Source organism: Microcebus murinus, chromosome 18 (genome assembly GCF_040939455.1).
Source record: "Microcebus murinus isolate Inina chromosome 18, M.murinus_Inina_mat1.0, whole genome shotgun sequence".
Lineage (NCBI taxonomy): Eukaryota > Metazoa > Chordata > Mammalia > Primates > Cheirogaleidae > Microcebus > Microcebus murinus.
The window spans coordinates 43,698,060-43,718,946 of record NC_134121.1 but is presented as its reverse complement, the minus strand read 5'-3'; the positions used below and the strand labels follow the sequence as shown (position 1 = coordinate 43,718,946).

Here is a 20,887-nt window from a genome sequence, read left to right as displayed (position 1 = left end):
CATGCACATAACAACAGACACATGTTACGTGGGACCACTGCCCACAAAATGACAAGCGGCTTACTGAGAATGTGGTGGCATCCAGGGACTGCAGGCAGGTTCTTGGCCGTGGACCTGTGAAATTAATTTTCCTTGTTCGCACGTGGGCTCCACACTGGATGTGTGGTCTTGCGAGGACATCACGGCATCACTTGGCTTGTCTGACTTGCAAAGTGAGTGTGGGCCATCAGACATAGGAAATGCCTTTTGGGGAGATGTATTAGTCTGCTTGGGCTGCCATAGCAAAGTACCGTAGTCCCAGTGGCTTAAACAACAGAAATGTATTTTCTCAGAGTTCTGGAGACTGAGGTCTGAGATCAAGGTGTCAGTGGGGTTGCTTTCTCGAAAGGCCTCTCTCCTTGGCTTGAAGATGGTCTTCCCTCTGTAACTGTGTCCAAATTTCCTCTTCTTGTAAGGAAACTGGTCATATGAATTAGGACCCACCCATATGACCTCATTTTAACTTAATTACCTCGATATAGACCCTATTCCAAATATAGTCACATTCTGAGGTCCTGGGGGTGAGGGCTTCAACATATGCATTTTGGAGGGCATACAATTCAGTTAGTAACAGAGAGATGGGCTGTCATGCCTTGCCCAGGCCCTAGGCATGGGGTTGCCCCAGTGTGAGGGAGAGACACAGACCCTGCTCTCAGGAAGCCCCCATCTGCAGCAGAGGCAGGAAGCGCACGCAGAATCAGGAAGGAAGTGAAAATGAACGCAGTTCAGTCTGAGAAAGGGAGTTGGGCAGCCTCGGAATAGAAATAGAGAGAGATAAGCCAGATAGAGAAAGTTCCAGAGAAGTGAGTTGGAAAGGAAACAGTGTCTGTGGAAGATGGGGGGTATGGAGGGGTGACATGAGGTCCCAGGAGTGTGTGTGTGTGTGTGTGTGTGTGCGCACACGTGTGCGCTGGCTGTGTACAGCAGACCCAGTCAGCAGGGCCCAGGTCTCTACCCAAACCACCAACTGTTGCCTCAGCCTCAGTGGCCAGGACAGCAAGGGCATCTGGAGCTGCACAGGGCAGGGGTTGGGATAGCTTTGCACACTGTCACCATTTGTAAATGTCACCCTGCTGGGCACAAGGCACGGGAAGGTTGGGTTTCTGGCCAGCGGCTGCCGAGTCTCCAGTAAGCGCCACATGCCTGCCTGTCACAGGATTGTTAGTGCTTGCTGCGGAGCTGAGAACAGGATTCTGGCTTCCCAGATGTGACTCCACTGCCCTGCTGTGTCTCTCCCTCCACTCCCACTTCACCTCCAGGACCCTAGTCTCCCTCTCTGAGCTTTGCTCTGTGGCCCTCTGAGTACCCGGGTGTCTTGGCCTCCAGTGTGTAGACATTTCTGATGCCCTTCCAGATAGTCCCATATTTTCATGCTGCTTTTGTTGAAATAGACCCTATTATGCTCCCTTTGCCATCCTCAGGCGGGGGGGGGGGGGCTCCACAAGCTGGGGAGTCTCAGCTGGAATACAGAGCTCAGACATCTTCAGGACGTGAACCCCTTCTGCTCCTTCTATGTATATTCACAACCATTGAGCCTTACATTTCCCTCTCTCTCTGCTCAGGTATGAAGCGGCCACTGAGCCCATCTCCCCCAGTTGAGAAGGAGCCCTCCACATCTGGAGCTGCTGAATGCCCCCCTAGGCCCCCAGAACCGCCTAAGCCCAAGCGGGAAAGAAAACGGCCGTCGTACACGCTCTGCGACGTCTGCAACATCCAGCTGAACTCGGCGGCGCAGGCCCAGGTGCACTGCGGGGGGCGGGCCCACCAGAGGCGGCTCCGGCAGCTCAGCTTGGGAAAGACCCCCTCCGGGCCAGGTCAGTGTGGAGGGGCAGTGCTCCCCCGAACTTGGTCTGGGCTTGATCCCAGGGCAGGATCTTTCTGTCTGGGCCCCTCTGAGGCACTCTAGGTCTGTGGCCTCCCTCTGTGGGGTCTTTTGGGTCTGAGATGCCCTCAAGGGGGTCTTTGGGTCTGAGGCTCTCCTGATGCCATCAGGTTTTGTTTCGCACCTGGACAACCCTCCTATGGGGGTCTCTTGGGATCTGCAGGTCTGGTTCTGGGGCCTTCCCTCTGGGGTCTTTTGGGATCAGGACTCCTAAGTAGCATTTCTCCAGTCTGGAGCCCCCTGGCAGGGACAGTCTTTCAGACAAGGGCCTTGCCTTCGGGTGTGCCAGGTTCTTGCTCTGGTCTCTGAAGGCCAAGGTCAGCAAGGTGCAATGAACTGCCACTGAGGGACAGCAGGAGGCCCCTCTCCCTTTGCTACTGGACTCCTGGCCAGGACTTCTGCCTCTCCCTCTCTGGGTGACTTTGCAGAGGTTTGGCTGTGAGCACCGAAGGGGCAGCTGGCTGCAAGGCGGACTTCCAGGGAAATGGGTGAGTGCATCCATGAGGGTGATTGTGGCTGACAGGCACGGAGGGGCCGTGGGGAGATAGAAACAGCTCGGGCTCTGGCTGCAGGGGAAACAGTTCATAGGCTTGGCATTGGGAGGTGGGAATCGTAGGAACTTACCCGTTTCTGGGGTGCCCACTGGAAACCTACCTTGCAGCCCAGGTCGGTAGCTTTGCCAGAGGCTGTGCTCTGAACTCAGACACCCTCCTGCAGGCTGCCTCTTCTTTTGGTGATAGTCATGGGACACCCACTGCCTCCTCCGCTCCAGAAGGTGGAGAAAAATAAGATCTAGTCTCCCCATTCAGCATCTGCCCCAAGACTGAGTCTGTCTTTTGGGTGGAGACAGATGTGAAAAGAACAGGGTGGGGGGGGGATGTGGTGTCACATGGGACATACCCCCCAAAAGCACAAAGGCAAAAGGGCAGTTCTACCTGGGGTCACCAGGAAAGTCCTCCTGAAGGAAAGGGAGCTGAGCCTGGAACATAAATGACAGGAGAAGGGACATTCTAGGCAGGGGTCACAGCTTAAGCAAAGATGGGGAATGCCCTGGTGGCTGGGACCAACTCCTCCACCCAAGTATTTCGGGCTGGACACTGAGGCTGTGACTCTGAGCAAGAGTACATCTGACTGGTTGGTGGATGTTTCTGGAGGGTGTATGTGTGTGTGTGGGTTCAAGACTCACTCATTAATTCATCAAATATTTATTAACCTACTAGGTGCAAGCTGCTGTTTGGGGGAGTCATGTTTTTAAAAGGCGTCATATCTGCCTGTCGGGAAAGAGCTGTCAGAATAACTACACATGGAGACAAGTTCGTTCTAAGATAATAACAGGCTTCCTAGAGGTGGGTACAGGGTGCTTCGAGAAGTCAGAGGAGGGAGAGGTGAATTGACACAAGAAGTCAGGGAGAGCCTCAGAGAAGTGACGGTGACGGTGGATATTGGAGACGGACAGGAATCCCAGGCAGGGAAGCCCCTACAGCAGACACGGGGCCTGAAGGTGTGTGGCTCTCCAGGAGTGGTGAGCAGTCTCTGGGCATTCGGGGGGCATGGGGGAGTTGGGGGGACAACAAGAGCCACCTGCGAGAGCCTTGCCACCACACTGGCCTTGGCCTTTGTTCTGAAGGTGATGGGCATCACCGAAGCGGTCTGAGCAGTAGTTAGTGTTTCTAGACGTCTCTGGTGCGGGGGAAGGGTGAGACTTGGGGGTATGTGAGAAGGAAAAGGGGATGGGAGGGAGAAACAGATTCTGGAGCCTTTTCTGCCGCAGAACAGTCAAGACGTGGTGACTGATGGGACGTGGGGGCTTTGGGGGAGGGTGGTGGCCTGGATGGCTCTGGCTGGGGCCATGCTGTGGACGGCAGCTGTTATCAGAAAGTGGGTGCCGTGCCGAGAGGGAAGTGGGACCGGAGGCCGGTGTTGGGCGGGGAAGGCCAGGCCTGCGGCCCAAGGGAGCTGTCCGGCCCTTGCTCTCTGCAGAACGCAGGGTCTTCAGGCCTTACTTCCTGGGCACTCGGCCCTGTGGCAACACCCCCCCCTTGCCCACCCCGCCATGCCAAGGTAGAAAGAGTCTCTGTGGGGTGAGAAGAGACCACAGCTCCAGAACAAGGGACAGGCTGCCCAGAGGGATGGGGACCTCCCGCCCACCTGGCTTCATGAGTACTGGGTTGGTTTGGGTCTGCAGGAGAGGCTGGGTGCTCCAGTCTAAATTGTTAAGTCAGCCCTGTTAGGTCACTGTCCATCCCGTTATCTGTCTGTCCATCACCTCCCCATCCAGCCCTGTGCCGCCTGTGCAGGACGCTGGGATACCCACTGAGTCCCCAGGGCCTGCCTTTGGCGCTCACAATCTAGACGGGGAGGCAGACATGGAACAAGCAAGAAGGTGCTAGCAACTGCCCCTGAGGTGGGGGTGGGGTGAGGGGAGGCACTGCAGGGTTGTCAGCGTCCTGAACGCCTCTTCCAGCTTTGCCCATGGTGGGGACCGGGCGGGTGCGCCTCTCTCCACAAAGAGCAGAGACCCCCTTAGGGCGTGGCTGAGCTGAGCAGAGCTCCCTGGGGCAATGTGGAGGGAGCCACACCTACTGTGGGGAGGCTTAGGCTACATGTGAGGAGCCCTTGACACACTGCTTTGTTCCCAGACACTCGCTGTCCAGGCTGTATGCCACGCTGAGACACGAGGTCTCAGTCCTGTGGCAGCCAGGAGGGGCACTTGTTCCCTGAGAGCTGTCACTTTGATTAGGGGCCCATGGGGCTGGAGACTTCCACAGTGACAGGCGGTCACAAGCAGTGAGGCAGGGACCCTCTCCTGCCCACGTCCCTGAGGCTGTCTGCGGGAGGGAGATACAGAGGTGGGGGTCACTCTTCCTCTCCTGCCTCCTCACCAATGCCTGAGGCCCCTTCCTCAGCCACGCCAGGCTCCTTGAATTCTCACTCCTAGCACTGACTGAGCCTGGAGTACCGTGGTGGCATGGGATGGGGAAACAGCAGGTACCCCACGCTTCCCCATGTCCCCTCCTCCAGGTACTTCCCCATGTCTGTCTCCCACACAGGAGGCCCATTCATTCTTCAGGAATGTGTCCTGAGCCATCTCTCAGCTCCCAACCCCTCCTCCCAAGGGGGGTATAGGAACCTCCCCGCAATAAGGCCAAACTCAATGACCTATTGATCAGCTCACACACACACCCCTAAACAACGTTGCATGGTTGTCCAACACCTGCAAAGAGAGAAAGGTTTGCTACCTGGACCCTCCCAGCTCTAACCTCTGAAGAGGATGCTGGGCCAGCACAGGGCGTGGAGGGACAGCTTGGCGACGAGCCACAACCCCCGCCCCCAGTCCCATGTGGAGCACCTGCTTAGGAGCTGAGCTGTCTACAAAGCATTTGCACATGTGGGGTGGCATCCCTCCCCCCAGCCATCCTAGGAGTGATGACGGCATCAGTCCTCACTTTACAAATTGGGATACTGGCGCTCATAGGGATGAAGTAACATACCCAAGGCCACATAGCTGGCTTTAGAGTCAGAAACCTCCAGGTTTCTGACTCTAAATCTTGTCTCACACCACCCACCCCCACACCCTGCCGAGGACAGCAGTAGATAGTAGGAGAGATTGAGCCATCACGTTTTGGAGTGGGCAGGAGGATGGCCCAGAGAAGACAGGCCACTTCCCAGCAAAAGCATTCCACAAATGCTTGGGCCCACGGCCACTCCTCTGCCCTGGGCCCTGGTGTCCTCAACTGAAAAATGGGGAGATGCCAGCCATGTCCTGTGCCCCTAGGCTGGCTGGGAGGTGGTGGGGGGAGGGCTTTCTAAAGCCAACCAGTCTCTCCCTTGTCTCTGGGCAGGACCAACCCAGCCATCAGTGCAGAGTGGCCCATTCCCTGCCCCCAGCATCCAATGCAACACGGCACTGAACACCCATCAGAGGGGAGAGAAGCAGTTTTGGGAAATGACTTAAGCTCTGGCTTGCTGAAATGGCCAGAGGGACCTTGGGTGGGGAATGCAAGGTAGACACTATGGGGACAGCTGCGGCTGTACCAGATGTCCCTGTGCCTATCAGCAGGAAGGAGGGTAGTGGTCAGAGTGGCAGGTCGAGGCCTCCCTACTCTGCACCCTATAGCTCACATTGGAATCAGTCCCCCATCTCTCCTGGTCTTTGACTGTGGAAGCCTCTGGCTGCACTCTGGGCCCTGGAGATCAAAGACCTTGAGCTCAGGTCACGCCTGAGTCACTGGCTTGATGAGCGCCTCACCCCCCTACTACCCGCAGATGGATTAATTTCAGTCCCATCAGGATGCCCGGAAGCCCTCTAGCCTGTCCCCATCCTTCAGCATCGCCCTGGGTTGCTGGTTCCTCCTCATTCACCCCCTCCCACACCCATCCTGAGGCTTTTGGGTATGTGTTTCAAAGAAACTGTGTCCCCCAAGCCACTGAGAAGTTCTTCTTACAGTCTAACCAGTGACTCCTGCTGCTACTCTCCTTTGGTGGCAGGTGATGGAAGTGCCCCATGCTCACCCTGGATGCCCATCACTCCCCTCCCCCAGGCATGACCCTGACCATCAGTACCCCCTCCCCCGGGACCCACCAGGAAGAGCAAGGCTGTCTGGGTAGAGAATTAGGGGGCTTAGTTCAGATCGCTGCCCTCTCAGAAGACAAAGATTCCGTCTGTGTCTCTGGGTGGGTTAATTAGCTCTGGGCTTGAGTTTCCTTCCTCTCCCCACACAAACAACTCCTTCCCCCCAGAGCCCCTTCCTAACAAACCTGTTTTCAGGAGCTGAGGCTGCCAGCCCTCCCAGACCTTCTTTGTGGTCGGGGTATTGGCTGCTCCGGAGATTACAGGTTATTGTCTGGTGGAGACAGGATGCTGACTGGGTGGGGGCTTGGAATGCGAGACTGGATCCAGCTGTGGGTCGGCTGTCTCCTTCCCCCAGCCTGCCCCCTCCCCGCCACCAGGTGCTCAGGTGAGTAGACAGCCAGCTTTTAGGAAGAAGAGGGGGAGGAAGGAACAAATGGAGGAGAGAAGGACTGGGAGGCTGGGGTGGGTCAGGGAGGGGTGTCAGAAGTTCTAGCTGATCAGATGAATACCCAGCTTCCTGGCATTGGGGGTCCAGGTACTGGACTAAGAGTGGCATGACACCTGGACTCCCTTCCCCCATCCTCATGGCCAACGCTCTGTGATGAAGTGGTAATACCTCTCTGAGCCTCAGTTTCCCCTTCAGCAAAAGCAGGTAAAGATAAGGGGATGGATGGCAAGGAAAGAATGAGTAAGGCTTGCAGCAACAAGCCCTGGGGCAAGAGAGAAGCAAGAACCTTCCCACAGGCAGAGAAGGGGCCAGCAGCACCTCCTTCCCTGGAGGTCTCTGGGGACGAAGTCAACCCTTCACTTCAGTGTAAGAGGCACTAGGCAGGGACCCTCGAGGAGCAGGGGGTCAGCGGATGCTCCCTGATACGCTCCTTGGTCCCTGTGCCCGTGGGGAAGGACGTGCTCGGGCTGTTCCACCTGTGACTGGCGTGGGGAAACCAGGGAGGAATGGCAGCTCCTTCCTGGCAGGAGGAGACAGGGCACAGTAGCCATGCTGCTTTCCAGGCAGGACCAGGAGTCCCTCCCTCTCGCCCTCCCCTCCTGTCCCTCACATCCCCCCTTCCCTCTGTCACTCTGGCTGGGTTTCATCATTTGCTCCTAGCTCTGCGCTCCGCGTGCCTCCAAAGACAGAGAATGCTCTTGGGTGAGTGCTGAGGACGCCTGGGCTGGGGAGTGGGAGTGGGCTCAGCCAAGCTTGGTCCTCTCCCCTCTCCCCAGCCCTGTCCTTTTCCTGCTCTTTTTGGCTCCTAAAAGTTGTCTGCCAGTAGCCAGGTGACTCTTGTACCTTTTCCTGGGTCCAGGACTGGACAGGGAAGCCTCCACTCTGGCTGAGGACAGAGGTGGAGGGAGGGGAAGGAATGGTGGAAGGGAGGGGAGCTGGGGGTCCACCCTGCAGGAACCAGGTGTGTTGCACATCTGGGCAAATTTGCGTCCAGGGAGCCTGAGTCGAAGGTGCCTTGTATCAGATCACACCTTCAAGGGCTGCTAAGGGGCCAGGGGAGGGGGAGAAGGCTGAAGGGGCTGAAGAGGGGCTGTTACTGCAGCGGGGAGAAAGGCAGACAGAGGGAGACAGACAGAAATCAGGGTGGGCTCCTCCCGGAGACCCAGCCACCGCATGGGGTCTGCATGGATACATCCACTTTATCCGTGGTCTCCCGCTCACCTCTTCACACAGGGCTTGCCTGGCCTTTTGGGAGGGAGACAGCCATCACCCTTCACGGGGGGCAAGGGCCTGGAGGCAGTGAGGCTGGGGGCAGAGTTTCTCTTGTGACCAGACTTTGGGGTTTTCCTCCATCTTGGGGGGATCTGGAACATGAACACATCCCGAGTGCTGGATGACCCAGAAGTGGGTTGGGGGCTCTGGAGAATGTGGGGAGGAACCCCCTGGCTGTGCTCGGAATCCTACAGGGGAGTGGGCAAACAGTGAGTCTCAGGTCAAGCCCCACTCCCTGCCTTTGGCTTGCTCTCTCCCTTGGACTGCCATTTTTTTGGCAGAGTTTGGTTTTATCTGTGATAGAAACGGCAGTGTCATTATTTGAGGTATGCTGTGTACATGTATGCACCCTACCGCCGGTCTGCCCATGACTCCGGGTCAGGTGGGGAGAGGGAGTGGGGGAGGGAGAGAAGGATTGCATTTGGCTATATGCTTTTAAATCGGATGCATTTAATTTTGTAAGGGGAGTGTGTGCACACACCTATCTCTGTATCTGTGTATGGATCTTTGTGTACACGTATCTGTCTTTGTAAAGGTGTGTGCTGCTGCAGGCCTATTGCTTCATACAGTCTATACAGGCATCTGCAGGGGTCTGCATGTCCATGTGCGTCTGTCCCTCTGGGTATGTGTGTGTACAGTATGTCTTTGTTGATCGTGCCCATCTGTGTATACGTGCATGCTCATGCGTGGCCAGTGTGGGTATCAGTCTGTCTTGGCCTGGATACTGCCTCCATATGTGCACACATCAGTGTATGTGGAATAGAATACAAGGTCTAGCTGGGGAGATGTATGTATGTGCTTTGGTGTCTGTGCCTGTCACTATCTGTGGGTGCCTATGGGCCTCAGGGTGTGTGTTCCAGTGTTCTTTTTTTTTTTTTTTTCCAGACAGTCTCGCTTTGTTGTCCAGGCTAGAGTGAGTGCCGTGGTATCAGCCTAGCTCACAGCAACCTCACACTCCTGGGCTCAAGCAATCCTGCTGCCTCAGCCTCCCGAGTAGCTGGGACTACAGGCATGCGCCACCATGCCCGGCTGATTTTTTCTATATATATTAGTTGGCCAATTAATTTCTTTCTATTTATAGTAGAGACGGGGTCTCGCTCTTGCTCAGGCTGGTTTCAAACTCCTGACCTCGAGCAATCCGCCCGCCTCGGCCTCCCAGAGTGCTAGGATTACAGGCGTAAGCCACTGCGCCCAGCCTGTCCCAGTGTTGTGTGTGTGTGTGTGTGTGTGTGTGTGTGTGTCTTTTCCAGTTGTGGCAAACAGCAGGTTATGGTTTCCTCAGATCCTCTCTGTTGTGTGGCAGCCAGGGTGGTGTTATGTCATAGGATGCCTGCTGTGTGCCCCCGACCCAGCCTTGGTTGGACCCCCGGGGTCAGCCTCTTTTCCTGTACTCAGTCTGATTTGTTCATATGTTTGGCCAGAACCAAGAACCCATCCTCTTGAGGCAGCAGTCCAATGAGCTGAGGATCCTGGCTGTGGCCCCCGGCTCAGTTGTGGAGAAACTGCTCCAAGACACTTAGGGTGGCTGTTCTGCTGCAAAATGCCATCAAAGAAGACCTACCCACCACTAGACTCTCTCAGGGGTGTAGAATTCTAGACCTGGCAGGCTGTATGGTGCCATTCTGGGGCAGGTGTGGGGGCTGCATCGTCACCCTTCATTCTAGCGTAGCCAGGAGCCAGGCCACACGTGTGTGTGCATGTGCCGTGACTCATGCAGCATCCCAGCAGCCCTGGGGCCAGGGTTCACGGTGAATGTCAGACGCAGACAGTGGGTGGCCCAGAGCAGTGCTGTGTGAAGGACGCTGAGAAGGAGTTCCCCTGCAGAGGCTGCTGGGACCTCAAATCAATGTGCACCCTAGGCCTTGTGCAGGAAAGCAGTGTCCCCAGTTGTGAGGGGGCTGGAAGGCATTTCCAGGTGACTTTGTGCTTCCTGGAAGGGGAGACTGGGTCACCAAGTGCCCTGGCATCCCCCCTGATCCACAGTGGCAGGCCTACCCTCTCTGCAAATGGCCCCACACCCAGCACCTCATTTGATCCTCAGACCCATTCCTGTCCTGCCCTGTCTTCCTCCCTGGCTGTAATTCCCACTTCCCAGATGAGGAAACTGAGGCCATAGCTACGTGTCCAGTCCAAGGCCTTGGAGTGAAATATAACTGAAGTTCCACCCTAGACCTCTGGACTCCAAGCCCTCAGGTCTAGGAGGGTCCAGGTGCTTACACCCCACATGCCTCCTGCAGGGAACCCACCCCTTCTCTTCATCTCTGTGGGGAACCCAGACCGGGGCAAGGATTGCCTGTGCCCCTGAGATGAGAGTTCTAGCAAGAGGTCTCTCCAGCCTCCCTCCCGCCCTCCCTCCCTCTTTTCCCCATTTCTGTCATCCCCATTACAAATAACTCATTAGACTAAAACGCTGGACTTGAACTCCTCGGGAGGCTCTCCACTAGGCGGGAAGGTCAAAGCTCCCAGCATCCCTGCAGAGCCTTCCAGCACCTGGCACTGCCCGCTTCAGCTCCACCTGGACCTTTTTGAACCCACAGTGCACTTTCAACTTCCCAATGGATCTTTGCTTTGCCATCCCACCACCTGGAATGCCCTGCCCTTGGTAAAATGTCACTTATCCTGCTGTGAAACTTAACTGACTCGCCCTGCACAAGGTTAGCTTGCCTCCCCCTCCTGGGTGACCCCAAATCACCTGCTTCCTAAGTCTCAGAGCACTTGGCCGCCTGTAGCCGCCACCCCGTCTGTCTCTCACGACTGTGAGCGCCTCTAGGAACCGCGGGTGAATGTGAGCACCGAATGAACTCCTGCGGTCTAGCCTGAGTCGCTCCTGCTGCAGCGTGCCGTGGCGGAGGCTGAGGGCGGGGCAGGCGGGAGTCGCGGCAGGTGGGCGCGGCCAGGTGAGCCCGGGGCGCCGCCTGCCCTGCCCGCGACCCCGGCCTGCGCGGGCTGCCGGCGCCTCTTCGCCCCCGTTACCACTAGTGGCTGCTGTCGCTCAGTGGAGCCCAAGGAGACCGCGGCCAGAGCGTCTACCGGCCAAGATGGTGGCTCCCGCGTCTCCGTGAGTGTGCGGGCGGGGCGGGCGCGCGGGCCGGGCGGGGCGCCCCCTCCCGGAGCGGGCGGGCCGGGCGGGCGGAGGCCGCGTGCGTCTGCCGGAGCCAGCCGAGGGCTCCGTCCCCACACGCCCCCCAGAGGAAGTTCCCCAGCCCTCCCCGTCCCAGCCCCTGGGAGGATGGGTGAGGGGGCACAGGGGAGCCCCATCTCACCCGGGCGACCAGAGGATAGGGCGCCTACTCCGCCCAGAGCATGGACTCCTGTTAGTGGGGTCCCCAAGGAAGGGGCCCAAAGGAGCCTGGGGAGAAGGTTGTGGACCCGCGTACTGGGGCCACATCAATAGTGTTCTAGACTCAGCTGCCGAGGCGGAAGGGAGGAGGGGGGGACAGACCAACACACAACGACCCAGGGGCCCTCAAGTTGTGCCAGACTCCCATCTAGCTGTCCAGGGTGTGACAGACCCGAGCCACCTTGTCTGAGACAAGTGTGCCTTCCTGGTCAGCCTGGGTCACAACTGAACCTACCTAGTCATGTTTTAGCCACACCTCACCCCACCACGCTGGGTTCCTTCAGGTTGAGGTGGGGGGAGTGTCATGGATTCTGACCTGTTTTAGAGCAGCTCTGTCCAATAGAACTTTCTGGGATGAAATGGGCTCTGTCTGCACTGTCCAACACAATAGCCGCTAGCCACAGGTGGCTATTGAGGACTTGAAAAGTCGCTAGTGTGAGTTGAATTTTAAAATTCTTATTTAATCCGAATTAATTTAAACAGCCACCTGTGGCTAGTGGCGGCTGCCTTGGACAGTGCTCGTTTAGAATCTCCACCGTCCAGTGTTCTGCCTACCTACTCTTTTGTTCTGCAGAATGGGGCAGGGTAGCCAGCTTCTAGGTAAATGGAAGGGAACTGACAAACTTCCAGAAAGGTATCACCTTGGTCCTGTGCCCCTGCCCATTCTAAGACCCTTTGGATAGTGGGCTGAACCAGGTCATAGGATCACAGGATCTTGGGAGGAAAGGACGCCAACAGCAGCTGTTTAACCACCCAACAGGTGCTCCCTTGCTTTCCCTTAGTCACTCACTGCCCCAGCTTTGTGGAGCACCTGCTGGGTGTCTGGTACTGTTCCCTCTCTGGAGTCCAGACATGAAGAAGTTAGTTACCTTTCCCGCCCTCAGGGAATTTGCATGGGGGGTGAGGCAGAGAGGGGATGAAGCAGCAGAACTAACAGACATAAGCAGAGATTCGTAAGCTGTGGGGCTTGCAATGGAGGGAACAGACTGGGGCAGTGGCAGAAAAGAAGGAGACTTCCTGGCAAAGGACGATCAGGGAAGCCTCCTCTGAGGAAGGGATGATTAAGCTAAGGCCAGAAGGAAAATGGGATAGGCCAAGTAAAGCACTGGGAGGGCAGTTGGGGACATTCTAGAAGAAGGACAGCACATGCAAGGGCCCTAGGGATGGGAACCTGGCACTCTGGAGGAACTGTGAGAAGGCTAGCATTGCTAGAGGGGGAGGGAGACATGAGTGGCCACCAGAGAAGTCAGCAACCCTGGCACTTGGCGGACCTCAAAGGGGTTCTGGCACTGGCCTTAGAGGAAGGGGGGGTGGTGGAGGGATTTTAAGCAGTGTTTTTGAAAAGCCTGCTCTGGCTCAAAGGTGGGCAAGATTGGAAACCCAGGGTGCCATTTGGAAGCAACTGCATAAGTCCAGGCAAAAGATAAAGGTGGCCTGGACAAAGCCACCAGGCAGCAGTGTGGAGAGAAGGGACGAGTTAGAAGTGTGTTGTGGAGTGGAATCAACAGGTCCTGTGGATGGACCAGGTGCTGAACGTGGTGAGAGCAGAGGTCAGAAGGGTGGGTTTCTGGCCAGAGCCACTGGGAAGGAGGATGGGTCTCATTTCTGGAGATGAGGATGACTGGGAGAGGAGCATATTGTCCATCTAGAGTTCCATCCTGTCTGGAGTTCCAGCTAGACAGGCCAGAAGGCAGCCGCATGGGGCCATGTGGCGCCCAGGCTGGGGTTGTGTATTTCAGAGTGGTCTGCAGAGATGGTTTGAAAATTTGGGGACAGTTTGTGGTTGAGAAGAGGAGGAGGAGAAGACCTCCAGAGGCCGGGGAGTGGCTGACAGAGGGACGGGAAACCAAGGGATGTGGGGTCTTGGAAGCCAAGAGAAAAGTGTTTCAAGGAGGGTGTGGTGAGTGGCACCATGTGTCACACAGAGTCCAGGGGAAGAGTACCAATGAGTTTTGCCTGCATCTGGCAGGACAAAGGGCCTTTCCTTATATTGAACAAGCTGGCCCTGGAATTCTCTTCATCTACCCTTGTTTTTTTTTTTTTTTACCTACCCACTATGTGCCAGTCCCACACAGGGCACTGGGCATCCACATCAAGTGGACAAGACAGAGTCACTGTTGTCTCAGAGCTCAGAATCGTCTAATCAACAGTCTCAGAAACAGGACATTCCTCCATGTAGCCAAAATAAATCCTTTCCTTCTGTTAAACAACTGACTTTTACTGAGAAGCATCTTAATGCCCAGCCAGTACAGGGACTTAGAGCTGTGACAATGAACAAACGTGGTCTCGGCCTTCCAGGAACCAAGTGCAGAGATACATACAGGATGTCTGCGTTCACCATACTGAATTGCAATGATGTGTGCGCAGGGAACTGTGGGACTAGAGGACAGGTACCAGCCCAGGTTGGGGGGATCAGGGTGGCAGAGGGGATGCCTGAGGTGCTGTCAAGGAATGAGTGGGAATTAGCCAGGGGAAGAGGAGGGATGGGGAATTCCGGGCTCTGGGGATGAAGGCAGGGACAAAAGCAACAGTGTGGTATACGGAGGGAATGGTGAGCCTTTGGGGTTGGTCAGGCAGACAGGAGTGGCAGGAAGCTCTGGATGTGTTCTGAGGCCAGGAGGGGTCTTTTTGGTGCATGGTGAGTGTGTAGACTTCGGCAGTGGGGTATGGCTGAAGAGGTGGAAGCAAGGGGGTGACACAGATGGATCTGTGTGTGAGCTTGCTCTCACTGGCTGCTGGGGGACGTGAGGGAAGTGGCCGTGCAGAGACACAGTGAGAGCCCGAACTGGACCAAGGCTGGGCAGCTAGGGAGAGAGGTGGTGGAGCCCAGGGGCTCAGCGTGGCCTCCGGGGTCAGGAGGATGTGGGCTCTCATTCTGCCTCAGCCATTTACTGCTTTTGGAACCTTGGGCAAGTTAAAGTCACAGAGCCTCGGTTCCCTCTTCTCCAAAATGAGAATAATAACACCCACCTTGGTCTCCTCATGGTCATTGTAAAGTACTAGCATGGGGCCTGACTCAGTTCACACTCGTACCAAATGGTACCACTGCTGTTTCCAGGAGGCATGGAGAGGAGGGGACAGGGTGGAGGGATAATTAAGAGGTAGAGTTGGCAGGTTTTGGCCAACGGCCTGAGATGGCCTTCTGGTCCTCAACTGCTCAACCTGGCCTGGGGAGATGGTGGAGTGAGGGAGGCAGAAGCAACCAGCTAGGTGCCCTTAATCTGGGGCCCAGCCCCTGGAGCAGCCCCGGGTCTGGGCTACCCTTCCCAGAAGCACACTACCAGTGTCACGCGTGTGCACGCATGAGTGTGCACCTGTGGGCGTAGGGAAGGGCGCTGTAGAGAAAGCAAATCCCGTTCTTCAATCCCATGGCTTGCAGAGCTCAGCCTTGTGCTGACTTCCTTCCCATGAAATCGACGACCGTCGGCTGGAAGGACCAGTCATCCTTTGGGCTGGGAGTCAGGATGTCACATTTTAGTCCTGGCTTAGCCACCAATCGCTCATGAGCCCTGAGAACCACTATCTGTCTCCAGACTCAATTTCCCAGCTGTAAAACGTGGTTGCATAGATGGCACGAGTCTTTCCAGCTGAGTTCTAAGAAGCTTCAGCACTCAAAGCTAATCAATGCCTTGTCCTGGGTAGAAGGAGACCTCCGAGGCGGGTGGGGTTCCCACACCTCCCTGCTTTGCATAACACTGCAGGGCCCTTTGCATGACCCCGTCCACTTCCAATAGCCCCTCACTGGGGAGGGCTCTGTGGGCAGCATGAACCCTACTGCCCCACCTAAACCGCCCCCTTCACGATGGACCCCTAACACCTCTCCCTGTCTCTTTCATCTCCAGTCTCCCGCCGGCGGAGCAGGAATAAACTTTCCAGGCTAAGTTAGATAGATGGTCCCCATTAGCCTGACGGGCTGCCGGCCTCCTGCCTCCCCGCCCGCTCCCTCGTCAAGGGAGCTGCCTGTGCGTGGGGGGGAGGCAGGGGGCTAAGAGCATTTGGGTGGGGGCTGGGGGTTCCCTGCCCCAAGAGCAAGAATGGTGCCCCCTGGGAAGAAACCAGCGGGAGAGGCCTCCAACTCCAACAAAAAGTGCAAGCGTTACTTCAACGAGCACTGGAAACAGGAGTTTACCTGGCTGGACTTTGACTATGAGCGGAAGCTGATGTTCTGCCTCGAGTGCCGCCAGGCCCTGGTGCGGAACAAGCACGGCAAGGCCGAGAACGCCTTCACGGTGGGCACCGACAACTTCCAGCGTCATGCCCTGCTGCGCCACGTCACCTCAGGAGCCCACCGCCAGGCTCTGGCCGTCAACCAGGGCCAGCCCCCTTTGGAGGGCCAGGCTGAGGGAGGAGGGGCCTGCCCAGGCCTGGCTACCACGCCTACCTCCAGGGGCGTCAAGGTGGAGGTGGACCCAGCCAAAGTGGCTGTGCTGACGACTGTGTACTGCATGGCCAAGGAGGATGTGCCCGACGACCGCTGCTCTGCCCTGCTCGAGCTGCAGAGGTTCAACCTGTGCCAGGCGCTGCTGGGCACAGAGCATGGCGATTACTACAGCCCCAGGAGGGTGAGGGACATGCAGGTGGGTGGCAGCCAGAGGTACGGAGGAAGGCTTGGGGAGGGAGACACAGAGCCACGTGGGAACGGCCCCAGCATCTCAGGCCCCTAGGCAGCAGCCACAGCACTTCATTCTTACCTTCACCCTTCAGAACCTTCACTGAGGGCCTACTATGTGCCTGGCGCTGGGCCAGCTGCTGGGGGTACAACTGTGAAGAGGCCAGACCAGGCCCTGTCCTTGTGGGACACATGGGCACTTCTTACTACCTAGGCCAGAGGTTGCAAACTGGGGCCTGGGGGCTCGCTTGGCCCACAGATGTGTTTTATTGGTTTTCACAGTGTTTTTTTTTTTTTTTTTTTTGAGACAGAGTCTCGCTTTGTTGCCTAGGCTAGAATGAGTGCCGTGGCATCAGCCTAGCTCACAGCAACCTCAAACTCCTGAGCTCCTTCTGCCTCAGCCTCCCAAGTGGCTGGGACTACAGGCATGCGCCACCATGCCCGGCTAATTTTTTTTTTCTATATATATTAGTTGGCCAATTAATTTCTTTCTATTTATAGTAGAGACAGGGTCTCGCTCTTGCTCAGGCTGGTTTCGAACTCCTGACCTCGAGCAATCCGCCCGCCTTGGCCTCCCAGAGAGCTAGGATTACAGGCGTGAGCCACCGCGCCCGGCTTTCACGGTGTTTTTAGTTTCCAACTTTAAAAAGTCAGGAGAAGCTAGGTGTGGTAGCTCACACCTGTAATCCTAGCACTTAGGGAGACTGAGGCGGGAGGATCACTTGAGGCCAGGAGTTTGAGACCATCCTGCACAACATAGTAGACCTCATCTCTAAAAAACAAAAATCAGATTACATATAAAGTCTGGATTTGTGGCTCTATTGAAAAGTGAGGGCTCCATGCTGTTAGGGCAGGATGTGCTGGAGCTGGAGAGGAGGGCATGGACTTGTGGTGGTCTTCCCCATTCTCTCTGGTTTATCCCTGGCCCACTTCAAGTTCAATAGCACCTGCATGGCCCCTGGAGGCATGCAAGTTGCAGCTCTGTCCTAGGTACTAACTGGGTATGTCCTGGGGGGCTGGGTGCAGGGAATTGGATCTCATCCTACAGAGAAATGACAAATAGGCAAACAGAGCACACAGCTGGGACCTTGTGTAACTGGTCGGGAGTTGGGAGTGAGCTGTTGGTTAATCCCTAAGCAAGGTGATGAAGGGAGACCCCCAGGAACAAGGCAGACTGGGGCGATGATGTAGGAGAACACAGTGAAAAAACTAGCCTTCCTAGAGCTCTTTATGGTTCATAAAGCACTTTTACTATTTATAATTCACAACAACCCTTTCAGAAGATTTAGGGCAGGTGCTAGCTCAGAGCAGGTATTAAAGCTGAGAACACTGGGGTACAGTGGCTCATGCCTGTAATCCCAGCACTTTGGGAAGTTGAGGTGGGAGAATTGCTTAAAGCCAGGAGTTCAAGACCAGCCTAGGCAACATAGTGAGACTTCTTCTCTACAAAAAATCGAACAGTTCGCCAGGTGTTGGCAGGCTCTTGTAGTCCCAGCTGCTTAGGAGGCTGAGGCAGGAGGATTGCCTGAGCCCAGGAGTTTGAGGTTGCAATGAGCTATGATGATGCCACTGTACTCCACCCTGAGTGACACAGCAAGACCCTCACTCAAAAAAGAAAAGAAGAAAAAAAATAGAGCTGAGAAAACTGAAGTTCAGAGAGGTGGAGTGACTGGCACAAGGTAGCACCACCAGTAACTGGCAAAGCCAGGATTGGTCCCTAGGTCTGTCTGACCCCAAGGCCCATGCTCTTTCCACCATCTGGCACTGCCTCCCCTCCTCAGGACAAACTAACTCTGTCCTCTCTCTCTTTCTCTCTCTGGCTATCCCAGGTGGCCATTGCCAACGTCCTGCACACAGAGGCCTGCCAGCGCCTGAAGGCCTCCCCCTATGTGGGGCTGGTGTTGGATGAGACCAGGGACTGGCCCGAGTCCCACAGTCTGGCCCTGTTTGCCACTTCGGTGTCCCCCTGCGATGGCCAGCCTGCCACCACCTTCCTGGGCAGTGTGGAGCTACAGGAGGGTGAGGCCACTGCTGGCCAACTCCTGGACATCCTGCAGGCCTTTGGCGTATCTGCACCTAAGCTGGCCTGGCTCAGCTCAAGCCTCCCCAGTGGCCGCCTGAGGAGTGTAGGCCCCCAGCTGCGGGCCACTTGCCCACTCCTCACGGAGCTGCACTGCCTCCCTGGTCGGACAGACCCAGAGCCCCCTCCCTACCTGGGTGAATATGAGAGCATACTGGATGCCCTATTCCGCCTCCACGGTGGCCCCAGTTCCCATATGGTCCCTGAGCTCCGGGCAGCATTAGACCTTGCAGCTATTGACTTGGCAGGGCCCCGGCCAGTGCCCTGGGCCTCCCTGCTGCCTGTCATAGAAGCTGTGGCTGAAGCCTGGCCTTGCCTGGTGCACACTCTGGAGTCTGCAGCCCCAGCGTCGCCTACGGCTGGGGCACTGGCCCTGGCCCTGCGCCAGTTCACCTTTGTGGCCTTCACACACCTGCTGCTGGACGCTCTGCCCTCTGTGCAGAAGCTGGCCCTTGTCCTGCAGCCAGAAGAGCCGGACTTGGCCTTGCTGCAGCCCCTGGTGATGACGGCTACAGCCTCCCTACAAGCTCAGCGCGGCTCAGGTGGGGCCCGTCTCCAGGGCTTCCTGCAGGAACTGGCATCCTCAGACCCTGACGCGGGCAGCGGGCGCTGCACCTACCGCGGCGTGGAGCTGCTCGGCTACTCCGAGGCTGCGGTCCGGGGCTTGGAGCAGCTCCGGGGGGCTCTCCTGGACTCCATGCGGAAGGGGCTGCGGGACTCCTACCCAGGGCCCTCGCTGGACGCCGTGGCCTCGTTCGCGGCGATCTTCGACCCCCGCCGCTACCCGCAGGCGCCGGAGGAGCTGGGCGCGCACGGCGAGGGCGCGCTGCGGGTGCTGCTGCGCGGCTTCGCGCCCGCCGTGGTGCGCCAGCGGGCGCTGGGCGACTTCGCGCTCTTTAAGCGCGTGGTGTTCAGCCTGGGGCGGCTTGGCCCGCGGGCCCTGTGCGCCCAGCTGGCCTGCGAGCACTCGGAGCTGCACGAGCTCTTTCCCGACTTCGCTGCCCTCGCTGCCTTGGCTTTGGCGCTGCCCGCGGGCGCTGGCCTCCTGGACAAGGTCGGCCGCAGCCGGGAGCTGCGGTGGTGGGGGCAGAGTGGGGCCGGGGAAGGCCGGGGCGGCCACGTGGTGAAGATCGCAGTGGATGGGCCCCCGCTGCACGACTTTGACTTTGCGCTGGCCGTGGAGTTCTTAGAGAGTGGGTGGGGGGAGGGGCTCCTGGGGTCGCAGCTCACCTAAAGGTGGCCTCCTTCTCTCTGCCCAGCCAGCCTGGGGCCCTGGGCACTCCAAAGGCCAAGCTGGGCCTGACCGTGCTGCCCCCAAGCTAACTTAGTAGCTAGCTATGGACTCCCCAGGTCTTGAGGCCGCCCACCTGCCTTCCCCGTGCTTCCTTTGCTAGCAGAGCACTAGCCCTGCCTTGTGGACTGCGGAGGAAGGGACTGGCTCCAGAGGGGCCTGGTCACGTGAGCAGGAGGTGTTAGGGTCTGGGGCACCCTAAGTTACTCCTGTCATTTGCAGAGTTGGTGAGGAGTAGCTCACCCTTTACTCTTCTGGACACAGCCCAAGTTTTGGCCCTAGAAAAAAAGATGGGGGTTCTTGCTTGAAGGGAAGAAACCTGGGCCTCGGGAATTGAGAGGTGAGGAAAAGGAGAATTGGCCCTTCCCTGTGTCCTGGACCCGCTCCTGACAGTAGCTCTTCTTTTCAGATGTGACTGGGGAGCACCATACTTGTTTTGACACACAGCACAGCACCCTCTCTGTGCACAAGCTAGTGGTTCAAGGGCACAATGGTTCAAGAGCGGTAGTGGTGCCCTCCCTCCCCTCCTCACCAATAGGCTGCCTTAGGGCTTTTCTATATGTGACAGTGTATATAGACCCATAAATCTATAAATGTAAAATAAATCTATCCTATCTTTCATAGCGTTAACACACAAAAATCTAAAAGGACTTCTTTTGGTTTTGCAATGACAAGGGCCAAAAAAGTCCCAAATGGGCTGAATTTTTTGCTAATTTTTTCTTCCTCAAAATCTGCTTGCTCTGCAAGTTCCTAGCCCTTCTCTGCCCATGCCTCAGACCTCTAAGACCAAAGACTGCAGAACCACAGTGCTGTACCTGCTGCCTCTGGGGCCCAGCCTCGGGCCTGACCCAGGGATCCATGTTTATTTGTCTCCTAGGGAAGCGGTTTGGGCCTCACCAGAGCTGGGGATCACATCCTCCCATGGGGTTCCCGTTCCCTCCCATCCACCCTTGCTGTGAATGTGTGGGGATCCGGAGGGAGGGGAGGATAGTTAGAGTGAGAGGGGAGGGGAAGGGCCTGCCCTTTTCCCTAGACCCCCGGGGTTTGAGTTTAATCTGCAATAAAGTGGAAACCCAGAGCATCATGAAGTCTCCATGGTGGTGTGTATGTCAGGGGCCCACCCTGAGCCCTCTGTCCCCTCTCCTGGCTGGACTCCCCTTAGGGGTTCGGTGGGCTGTTATGCTCTCTGTGTAGGGGTGGGAAGGTTGTCCTTCTGGGCTGGGAGCCTGGAGCTGTGGACTCTGCTTCCCAACTGTGGGGAGGAGGGGCACAGAAATGGGGCCTGTAATTGCCCTGGGTTTGGCTGGTGACACTTTGTGAAGAGGGACAGGAGTCTGCCCTGGCTCCACACCC

At 56.9% G+C, this 20,887-nt stretch overlaps 2 protein-coding genes across 2 annotated transcripts in view; both read left to right on the top strand.

Annotated features, from left to right (window-relative positions):
- The first annotated feature begins 1,603 nt into the window (after positions 1–1,603).
- ZNF385C (zinc finger protein 385C) overlaps positions 1,604–20,887 on the top strand; it is a 27,344-nt gene continuing 8,060 nt past the window's right edge. Inside the window, exon 1 of the mRNA XM_020281154.2 lies at positions 1,604–1,853. Coding sequence (XP_020136743.2) covers positions 1,604–1,853 — 250 coding nt within the window. The remainder of the gene's footprint in view (positions 1,854–20,887) is intronic.
- On the top strand, positions 12,098–19,477 carry C18H17orf113 (chromosome 18 C17orf113 homolog). Its single transcript, XM_012765731.3, has 2 exons — positions 12,098–16,131; positions 17,993–19,477. The coding sequence occupies exons 1-2, from the start codon at positions 15,589–15,591 to the stop codon at positions 19,475–19,477; spliced, it is 2,028 nt and encodes a 675-aa protein (XP_012621185.2). The 5' UTR covers positions 12,098–15,588.

Excerpts from the sequence above, each read along its gene's own strand:
- C18H17orf113 (XM_012765731.3), top strand. The coding sequence starts at position 15,589 with ATGGTGCCCCCTGGGAAGAAACCAGCGGGAGAGGCCTCCAACTCCAAC. Across the intron at positions 16,132-17,992 it reads GGAGGGTGAGGGACATGCAG|GTGGCCATTGCCAACGTCCT; the intron begins GTGGGTGGCAGC and ends TGGCTATCCCAG.